The sequence below is a fragment of the Protomyctophum parallelum genome (assembly GCF_964188405.1).
Source record: "Protomyctophum parallelum genome assembly, chromosome: 8".
Lineage (NCBI taxonomy): Eukaryota > Metazoa > Chordata > Actinopteri > Myctophiformes > Myctophidae > Protomyctophum > Protomyctophum parallelum.
The window spans coordinates 37,744,970-37,756,422 of NC_139703.1; the positions used below are offsets into that span (position 1 = coordinate 37,744,970).

The window sequence follows — 11,453 nt, forward strand, 5'->3', positions numbered from 1 at the left end:
TCTGTTGGAAAGGCAATATTGTCATCCAAACAGGACAGGGTTATAGGCCTACCAAAGTGTGCCTGGGATGTGTCTGTGTAGCTGCATGACTGAGTGGAAATTGATTCCAATCAAGATACAGGTTTGGAGGATTTAGCAGGTGTTGGGAATTTACCTAATCAGGCCTAGGCTGGGGTTGCTTCATGGTGATCAATTGGATCAACAGTGGTCCAGGGACCACCAGTGGTCCTCATTTAAAAGATGGAGTTAGTAACCAAATGAACCCTTATTAACTCTCAAGAGTTACAATTATTGTTAATCAACTACATCAGGGGTTCCCAAACTTTTTTGACTTAGGTACCCCTTGGGGGGAAGATTTTATTTATTTGTAGGGTTCATAAAAAAAAAAAAAAAAAAAAGCCCCCCCCCCAAAAAAAACGATTAATCGATTAATCGTTAATATTGAATTATACAAATCGATTTTCATTTTGGACACATTTACACATCCCTATTAGTCTCATAGGAGTTGGAGCGGCACGACTGGTTTCCGCAATCCATAAGTCTGTGGAACTAATTAGCGTTGCCTGGATGTTTAAGTGACATTAAGCCATTAATGCTTTTCAGGTTTTTGTGTGCTGAGGAGTAATTACTTTAAGTGACATTAATGCTTTTCAGGTTTTATGAATGATGGACTTTTAATTGTGCTGAGGAGTAATTACTTTAAAACAAAGAAGAGGTGAAGTGTGTGTGTGTGTGTGTGTGTGTGTGTGTGTGTGTGTGTGTGTGTGTGTGTGTGTGTGTGTGTGTGTGTGTGTGTGTGTGTGTGTGTGTGTGTGTGTGTGTGCGTGCGTGCTTAAATACGAGAGCAGGTATGTCTGCATTCATTCGTCACCTGAGAACCTGTTACCTACCGTATATCTATTACAATGAAAGGTTGTCACGTGCCTCTAATCTGCCTATTGTACCACAGTGTACACTAGGCTAAGTTGTGGTACAGGTAAGTTCAATGACATATACAAAATAAACAGTGAAGAACAAAGTCAGTTTTCATTACCGTTACACTTCTGGGCTTAACCCATTCTGACCTCAGATCAGATTCTAAAAAATGTCTTCTACATCCTGACAGTCTTCTGAAAAAGCTGATGATGATTTTTAGGAGACATTGTTTTGTAGGACCTGGTCTCAGGTCTTAATGAACTGAAGCTGGCAGGGAACGTGTTAACGTTCCTAGACTGTAAAGAGAGCTTATCGTCGTCATCGGCTCACCTCTTCTTGCCAAAGGGTTGTCAAGTTTTAACGTGGCTGTGCTAATGTCCTCTCCTCTCCTCTCCTCTCCTCTCCTCTCCTCTCCTCTCCTCTCCTCTCCTCTCCTCTCCTCTCCTCTCCCCTCCCCTCCCCTCCTCTCCTCTCCTCTCCTCTCCTCTCCTCTCCTCTCCTCTCCTCTCCTCTCCTCTCCTCTCCTCCTCCCCTCCCCTCCCCTCCCCTCTCCTCTCCTCTCCTCTCCTCTCCTCTCCTCTCGTCTCCTCTGACAGTATTGTTCCAGACCGCCGCCGCAGACAGAAGATGCCGCTGGGTGACGAATGCCACGACTGGAAAAAGAAGACGTCGGACGTGAAGGAGAACTACGACTTCAAAGAGACCCTGGGAACGTAAGTGTGTCACACACGCCTTAGGGCCTGCCCCGCGGCAGAGACCTGTTCACACACTGTTCTGCCCAGCAGCAGAGACCTGTTCTCACACTGCTTCACTGCCCAGCAGCAGAGACCTGTTCACACACTGCTTCACTGCCCAGCAGCAGAGACCTGTTCACACACTGCTTCACTGCCCCGCGGCAGAGACCTGTTCTCACACTGCTTCACTGCCCAGCAGCAGAGACCTGTTCACACACTGCTTCACTGACCAGCAGCAGAGACCTGTTCTCACACTGCTTCACTGCCCCGCGGCAGAGACCTGTTCTCACACTGCTTCACTGCCCCGCAGCAGAGACCTGTTCTCACACTGCTTCACTGCCCAGCAGCAGAGACCTGTTCTCACACTGCTTCACTGCCCAGCAGCAGAGACCTGTTCACACACTGCTTCACTGCCCAGCAGCAGAGACCTGTTCACACACTGCTTCACTGCCCAGCAGCAGAGACCTGTTCACACACTGCTTCACTGCCCAGCGACAGAGACCTGTTCACACACTGCTTCACTGCCCAGCAGCAGAGACCTGTTCACACACTGCTTCACTGCCCAGCGACAGAGACCTGTTCACACACTGCTTCACTGCCCAGCAGCAGAGACCTGTTCTCACACTGCTTCACTGCCCAGCAGCAGAGACCTGTTCTCACACTGCAAAGACTAGGGCTTTCACTTCTAGTGATTTTTACCAGCTGCAAGCTGGTCAATATTAGCTTGTCAAAGTTCCGACTGGTAGATACACACTAGAGATCGACAGGAGATAATTTTCTGCTGAGCCTGCTCTGTCACCAGTTGGCAACACTGGTTGCCAAGCCTCCATATTTCCAGCCTAACGTGGATTCATTCACAGTAGCTTGCCTGGTTTGGTTTTTGGAGGCTGCTTAGCTTATTTCTGTCACGACAGTTGCCACCACTGGCAACAACCCATAACATCCCATCATCTGCACGGCATGGCTAGTCGAGCAGTTCTGATTGGCTGCCTCGTCTCCAGCCATGTTGCCTCAGAATTATTTAGGGTCACTAATTTGAGCATAACAGCGGAGCGCAGCAAAAAAGTGGCATAACGTCAGCAGCAGACCCACAGATAATAATAATGCAGCTGGTAATTAATTGATTTAATCAATTTGGGCTTGTTACTAGTTGACTAGTTGCCTAGTTTACTAGTCGACTAGTTGTTTAACTACCTATTATGTACATTCTAGCTGATCTTGAGGCCTACAAAAAGAAAAAAAGTTTCTTATTAACTAGTCAACTAGTACCAGCAAGGTCGACTATAGTGGATTTACTAGTTGAATAGTTGAATAGTCGACTAGTTGCTTAAAGCTCTTAGCAAAGACCTGTTCTTATACACTGCTTGACTTGTAACTTCATAAAGAGATGTGTGGGGATGGGATGGATGGATGGATGGAGGGATGGATGGGATGGATGGTGATGAGCTTGTCTTAGTTGTCACGCTCAGGAAGAAGATGTTTCCACGGATGGCAAAATATCCAGATCTGATCATGTCGGTCCCATAGTTTATGGACAGTCCTAGACCAGTGGTTTGATTACGTTCCATACAATAACTCTTCCTACTTCCGGGGCCGCTTCCCTTACTTCCTTCACAGGAGATGATGCTAACAAAGCCTTTGTTCCATTTAGTGTACACTACAGTGTACACTTGTCTTTTTCAATTCAAGGACCCCCATAACTCTCAGAGTTGCATACCCGTACGGGGGCCGTTTGGACACTTTGAGGCCCAGTGCTGTAGCAGAGTGTTTTCAGGGAACCAACATGCAACAATAGCATCACCCTGACTCTGTTTGACCAGAATGGAACAGAGCCTTCAATAGCATCATTAACACTGACTCTGTTTGACCAGAATGGAACAGAGCCTTCATTAGCATCATTAACACTGACTCTGTTTGACCAGAATGGAACAGAGCCTTCAATAGCATCATTAACACTGACTCTGTTTGATCAGAATGGAACAGAGCCTTCATTAGCATCATTAACACTGACTCTGTTTGACCAGAATGGAACAGAGCCTTCATTAGCATCATTAACACTGACTCTGTTTGACCAGAATGGAACAGAGCCTTCATTAGCATCATTAACACTGACTCTGTTTGACCAGAATGGAACAGAGCCTTCATTAGCATCATTAACACTGACTCTGTTTGACCAGAATGGAACAGAGCCTTCATTAGCATCATTAACACTGACTCTGTTTGACCAGAATGAAACAGAGCCTTCATTAGCATCATTAACACTGACTCTGTTTGACCAGAATGAAACAGAGCCTTCATTAGCATCATTAACACTGACTCTGTTTGACCAGAATGAAACAGAGCCTTCATTAGCATCATTAACACTGACTCTGTTTGACCAGAATGAAACAGAGCCTTCATTAGTATCATTGTCTCCACCAGGCCGAAGGCATGTGGGGAGAGTATGTTTTGCACTCCGTCCGTCCGCGTGTGTGTCCGTGTGTGTGTCCGTGTGTCCGTGAACAGCTAATCTCGGCCACCGTTAACCCGGTCGATGCCATATTTTGCACACACACTCCCTGGATGCCAACCATGAACCTCTGCCCCAAACTTTCCAGAATGGCCTGTTATAGCGCCACCAGGAGGCCGCTTTGTGCAAAACAAGTTTTTCGATGCCATATTTTGCACACACACTCCCTGGATGCCAACCATGAACCTCTGCCCCAAACTTTCCAGAACGGCCTGTTATAGCGCCACCAGGAGGCCGCTTTGTGCAAAACAAGTTTTTGCACAGTACACCTACAGATTTTGTCCAAACATCACGCAAATTGGTACACAGTCTCTCTAGAGCCATTCAACGAAACGGGTCTTTCAGATTTATCAGACTCCATCCTGATTGGTTAAGATTGGCTTCCAAAGTTCACAGGAGTGCTCAGTTTCAAACAAAATGCTGCAAATCATGAACACATCGCGTGATTTCCGTGAAATTGTGCACCCACATTCCCACTAGGCCGAGGACGAAATGCCACATGAACAATTTCAACTCAGCCTCAAGGTGGCGCTATAACTGGCCGAAAAGAGTTTTTACCTCTAACTGCACGGATCTGTGGATAACCTGGTGGAGACCTGTGCCCGGAAGGGCACTTTTTCTAGTTTTCCATATATTATTATTATTGTCTCCACCAGGCCGAAGGCATGTGGGGAGAGTATGTTTTGCACTCCGTCCGTCCGCGTGTCCGTCCGTCCGTTTGTGTGTCCGTGTGTCCGTGGACAGCTAATCTCGGCCACCGTTAACCCGGTCGATGCCATATTTTGCACACACACTCCCTGGATGCCAACCATGAACCTCTGCCCCAAACTTTCCAGAACGGCCTGTTATAGCGCCACCAGGAGGCCGCTTTGTGCAAAACAAGTTTTTCGATGCCATATTTTGCACACACACTCCCTGGATGCCAACCATGAACCTCTGCCCCAAACTTTCCAGAACGGCCTGTTATAGCGCCACCAGGAGGCCGCTTTGTGCAAAACAAGTTTTTGCACAGTACACCTACAGATTTTGTCCAAACATCACGCAAATTGGTACACAGTCTCTCTAGAGCCATTCAACGAAACGGGTCTTTCAGATTTATCAGACTCCATCCTGATTGGTTAAGATTGGCTTCCAAAGTTCACAGGAGTGCTCAGTTTCAAACAAAATGCTGCAACACATCGCGTGATTTCCGTGAAATTGTGCACCCACATTCCCACTAGGCTGAGGACGAAATGCCACATGAACAATTTCAACTCAGCCTCAAGGTGGCGCTATAACTGGCCGAAAAGTGTTTTTACCTCTAACTGCACGGATCTGTGGATAACCTGGTGGAGACCTGTGCCCGGAAGGGCACTTTTTCTAGTTAACACTGACTCTGTTTGACCAGAATGAAACAGAGCCTTCATTAGTATCATTAACACTGACTCTGTTTGACCAGAATGGAACAGAGCCTTCATTAGTATCATTAACACTGACTCTGTTTGACCAGAATGGAACAGAGCCTTCATTAGTATCATTAACACTGTCGAGTTATATATGGATGTGCAAGGATGTGTTATTCAGAAGTGTAGTAAAATATAGAATAGGTCATAAGTATTGATCAGCTATTTTCACCCTGATGAGACTGCAAGGGGGAACTGCAGTCTCTCACAGCACATTCCATTGAAGCAACCTGGTAAAGGGGGTTGTGATCTAATCTTGATTGTGAAAACAAAGGGATTTATGACCTGGCCACAGGCTGGCAGGGAAGACATCTGAAACTGGAATATGTTAATGCATAGGGAGAAGCCATGACCTGGTAAATTCTTCCTTTCATTGTAAAATGTGTTCTAAATGTAACCATTATTATACTGGGTTAGTAAAGCCTAGATAATATAAGAATGTAATGATCTTACAGCTAATCTAGACATTTTGATCTAGATAAGCAACAGCTCACATGACCGGAAGTGATGGGAGCTGTTGCAAAAGCTGTCTCAAGTGAGGCAAGCTGATGTCAGAACCCACAGGCGAAAATGTCTGTGGCTTCTCATTGGCTAAAAGGAGGGGCAGAAAAACTGACCCTGCGATCGGATTGGTTGCAAAAGCAAACCATTCCTTTAAAGTACTGTCTTGGCCAGAACTAAGGTAGATTCATCTAATACCATCACGATGATAGAGATCTGCAGAGGCCAGCGGTAAATATAATCATATGATATGTGCATTATTCCATAAATATGTTATAAATGTGTAATGATAATTAGGTTGTAACCAAATGTTTATATGTGTTCTTGTCTCCAAATCAATAATCTTGATGGTAGATTTAAAACCACACACATAGTTGCACATAGTTGCACATAGTTGGAAGTGGCACACGCCACACACAAACTAATATGTTCAATAACCACACTTTACCAGAGAGTAGGTCAGGCATTAGACTTTAAGGGCGTGCCAAATGCACAGGATCCAGGGTACTATTTGTCAGTCTGCATTGGGGAAGTTTGAACAAACGTGTGAATGTTTATATGTGTTTTATGTTTAAAGAATGAACTATAATAAAAACCCTATAAAAAGCATGTTTGATTCGTAAAATAAGGAAATTATTGAAGCATTAAATAAATCAATTGTGCGTATTGAACGTAGCTTATCTGCTGTATCTCTTGGGAATTCGGATCCCGGCAAATCTCACCAAAAACCGGACAAACACTGACTCTGTTTGACCAGAATGGAACAGAGCCTTAAGGAAATATGGAAGTGGCCCCAAATTCTGAAAACATTAGAAAATGTCAGAAAAAAAAATGAAGACACATGAATGCAGATTCCATTCCAAAAAAAGTCAAATTAAGGCTGATTTATCTTTGGGCCAGGGGCCGACAGATACAGATCTTGGCAAAGATCACTCACAGCTGTGTGGGATGACAAGCTTTCACGCTCTGTGAAATGTTTCCGCGTTGTGTTGTGTTGTGTTGTGGATGATGTACGGCCCAGGTTGATGTGTCTTAATGATTCTCCTGCTCATCTGTTCGGCTCAGAGCGGCCGGCTGCCCAGAGGAGGAAGAGGAGGAGGAGGAGGAGGATCCAGGCCTCGCCTCGCCTCGTCTTTCTCTCTCTCTTTTTTTCCGTTTGGTTTGCCGCGGGTCGTCCACGTGTATTATTGCCATGCCGTTGCCTTTTGTTTACCGCTCTTAATTGACTCTGGGATGCCTGTGAAGGATATGTTGGGTATAAGGGAGGAGTGTAGGATGGATGGATGCATCGTACTGTATGCTCAGATGAGGATATATTTGGTAAAGGAGGAGTGTAGGATGGATGGATGCATCGTACTGTATGCTCAGATGAGGATATATTTGGTAAAGGAGGAGTGTAGGATGGATGGAATGACATCGTACTGTTACTGTATGCTCAGATGAGGATATATTTGGTAAAGGAGGAGTGTAGGATGGATGGATGCATCGTACTGTATGCTCAGATGAGGATATATTTGGTAAAGGAGGAGTGTAGGATGGATGGAATGACATCGTACTGTTACTGTATGCTCAGATGAGGATGTGTTCGGTATAAACCATTTTGACCTGAGATCAGATTCTAAAAATGTCTGTTTGAAAATGACAGTTTTCTGAAAAAGCTATGTTTCTATGTCAGTCGTTCTTCGGTTTTTCAAAAATAGCAGACCTACAAGCTCGTAGCGCGCCACTCGGTGGCGCGCTATGAGCTTGTAGATCTGCTATTTTTCAATAGGTAAAGCACGACATGATGCTAACACCAGGATGGATGGAATGACATGGTATGCTCAGATGAGTTGTCAGCCTGCAGGCCTTGGCCGTTTCCCCGTTGCGTTGGTGGTGGTGGTGGCGTGTGAGGTTGTTGTTATTATTGCTGTACTGCTGTTGGCACATTAGAGGGAATGATGATCCCAGTCCCAACTGTACTTGCTTTGTTGACAAACATACATACATACAGCACACTCTGTCTGTCTGTCTGTCTGTCTGTCTGTCTGTCTGTCTGTCTGTCTGTCTGTCTGTCTGTCTGTCTGTCTGTCTGTCTGTCTGTCTGTCTGTCTGGCTGTGCTGGCTTTGGTGGGTTGTTATTTTTTTGGGGTTTTCCGAAAAACGCGTCCTGTCTGCCAAATCCAAAGGACCTTTAAGCCTGATCTGCTCTGTGTTGTGCCACAGTGTTGCGTGCCAAAAATAGCCACATTGTGGGCCTACGAGCTGACTGTGACGCAATGTGACAGTTTGCGGACGTGTCATTTGACCTCTGACCCCCAGGAGCCAGGACACAGTTCAGTGAGAGTTCTCTCATGACATCGCTTTTTACTTTGAGGGCTTGATGGACACACACACACACACACACACACACACACACACACACACACACACACACACACACACACACACACACACACACACACACACACACACACACACACACACACACACACACACACACACACTCATACTGTATACATTACAGCCTCTTTTTTATTGAGATCGGTGCCAAAATCTGTACTGTGTATATACAGAGACCATAGTGAAGCTAAGCTAATGCACTGTAACATGGACCCATTTCTCCACCAGAGAACATTTAATGACACATTATAAGTGGCAGGAGGTGTAATGGCTTCTACTATAGTCCAGGTTTATTCCTACTTAGAACCTGGAACGCATCTGTGTCACCGCCAGCGTTTAACCACTTCGACCGTTATTTATTTTAAACTTTAGCTGTTGAGAAATAGCAGATCTACAAGCTCATAGGCGTGTTATACGAGCTTGCATAGTGAAGATCTGCAATTGTTTTTGAAACCGTGTGAATCTTTGAATATATATTCTTTCCCAGCAATTCAGCCACTGCCTGAAAATTAGGAATAATATAGGAGCTTTCTCTGTCCCTTAATGGTATTTTCGTCCAGCGTCACACCAGCTATCTTTTTTTTGCCGACAGCGGTATTTGCGCCTAGAGGGGTGTGGTCATGGGCGTGTTGGCACGCTTTCCCCTAAATTGCTACTTATACCCGTAAGGTGCCAAATTACAACAACGCAACAGTTTCTTGGGACATTTGTGGTCGTAGTGACTAAATCTGTCATTAAAAAAATATATTTATTTTCAGCGATTTTCTTAGTTTTAAGGGTAACTGTTGTAGAATTGCAATATTACACTTGAGGGTGTTGTTTAACGTGATTATTGCCACTTCAGTGACTTCGTCTCGTTCCTGACCGCATCACTGTCGTGGCAATAATCACGTTAAACAACACCCTCGCTCTCGTGTAATATTGCTTAAGTGACCACTTGCACTGTATATTCACGGGGAAACCCACCTCAGAAAACGCTTGTCCTTTTATTGGCTCGAAAACAGTTCTGAGAGCCACCGATTCTTAGAAGGGATTTAGTAGAAAACCAGCCTCAGTCTTAATGGAGTTAATAATAATTGCTAATCCGCTCTTCATCATCCCAGTATACTTCCATGCTTTGCGCAGCAGTAACAAAGTGTATAACTGGCAGCCCGCGGAGAGCCATGCTGTTATGACGGGGATAAGCTTTATGGATCACTATCAATCATTGACGTTTAAGAGCGTGACAACAGACACAGGATGTTTATCTAAGCGTGTCCTGCTCCAGTCGAAGCGCCCGTTTTAACAAACACACACATCCTTGTTAGTGCAGGAATTAAGTTGACGAGGGGACAGCCAGCAGCGCGTGTGGACACCTGACATTGTTCCTGTAAAGGGCCACCTGGTGCCTCCTTCAAACCTGTCCTCCTGTTCCTGTATTGAGGGCCACCAGGTGCCTCGCTCAAACCTGTCCTGACACCTGGCCTTGTTCCTGTAAGGACCAGGTGCCTCGTCCTGAATACGGCGCTAACACATTAGTCAACAAAGTGGAACACTGCATTAATATGTGTGTGAGATTTATGAGCCCTTTGCTTTAAGCCACTGGCACAGGCGTGTTTGTGCTTATAAATCACCCTGAAGAAATCCACATGTGGAGAACAAGCTGCGCACGCACACACACACACACACACACACACACACACGCACGCACACACACACACACACACACACACACACACACACACACACACACACACACACACACACACACACACACACACACACACACACACACACACGCACGTGCACGCACATGCAGTCCTTAACTTTCATACCCCGGATTCTAACTTGGGTCTCACCCAAACGAGAGAGACCAAATTTATATCCCTGCTTTGTTAAGGAATATATACTGTATATGTTATGATATGAACTCAATCAATACGGTGTCCTGTACTGTATGTATATAACATCATTGTGGGGGAGTGGGGTGGGGGGGGGGGAGACCATCTGGAGCCACTGCAGACGTACTCGTTTATTGTATATGAACATATTATACTCTTATACCTACTTATGGATTGGTTAACATGGTCACAGTGTTGTTTTTGGCAGCAATTCTTTATTTTAGTTTTAGTCATAGTCTTTTGAATAGTTTTCCTTTAGTTTTAGTCACATTTTAGTCACCAGGAAAGTCTTAGTGTTAAGTCTAGTTTTAGTCGACTAAATATCATAAGATTTTAGTCGACTAAGTGATTTAGTCGACTAAAATGTATTTTGGCGGGCCTTGATGCCGTCATAATGACTGATATTACACTTGCTGAAAATAGCAGATCTACAAGCTCACAACGCGTCGCAGCTTGTGTATCTGCTATTTTCAGCATACAAAATGAGTGTAAAATGACTTATACTGGATCTCTTGTCCACTAGTCCCTTCCTAACATTTTAGTCTAGTTTTTATTTGTCGACAAAATTGTCAATATATTTAGTCTTAGTTTTAGTCATCGTAGCTTAGTTTTCATTTAGTTTCCATGTAGTTTTTGTCAGTGAAAAAAGGTAGTCGACGAACATTTTTCGTCTTAGTTTTAGTCGACGAACACAACACTGCATGGTCATGGGTTGTGTTCTGATTGGTTAACATGGTCATGAGTTGTGTTCTGATTGGTTAACATGGTCATGGGTTCTGCACGTCTGAAATGTCTTTATTTGGAACAATCCCTTGAGATGAACCATTTCGTTTTCCATTCACAAAATACACTTCATACATAAAGACACTTTTTACAAACAATTCAACCAGACAAAACAAAACAATACAATTCCTAGATAAACAAGTAACAAACAACAACAAAACAACAAAACAAAAAACAACAAAACAAACACTGCAACAAAACAACATTTCACATAACATGGACATAACGTAGACATAACACATGGATGGCATGGCCAGTCTGAGCGTGTGTGGGCCTTCCTTGCCTCTAGTATGCATTTTGTTGTCCC

At 44.5% G+C, this 11,453-nt stretch overlaps 1 protein-coding gene across 1 annotated transcript in view; it reads left to right on the forward strand.

The window, feature by feature from the left end:
* Positions 1 to 11,453, forward strand: part of camk1b (calcium/calmodulin-dependent protein kinase Ib) — a 90,804-nt gene that overhangs the window by 14,634 nt on the left and 64,717 nt on the right. Inside the window, exon 2 of the mRNA XM_083772339.1 lies at positions 1,512 to 1,628. Within this exon, the coding sequence (XP_083628465.1) occupies positions 1,543 to 1,628 (86 nt within the window). The 5' untranslated portion in view covers positions 1,512 to 1,542. The remainder of the gene's footprint in view (positions 1 to 1,511; positions 1,629 to 11,453) is intronic.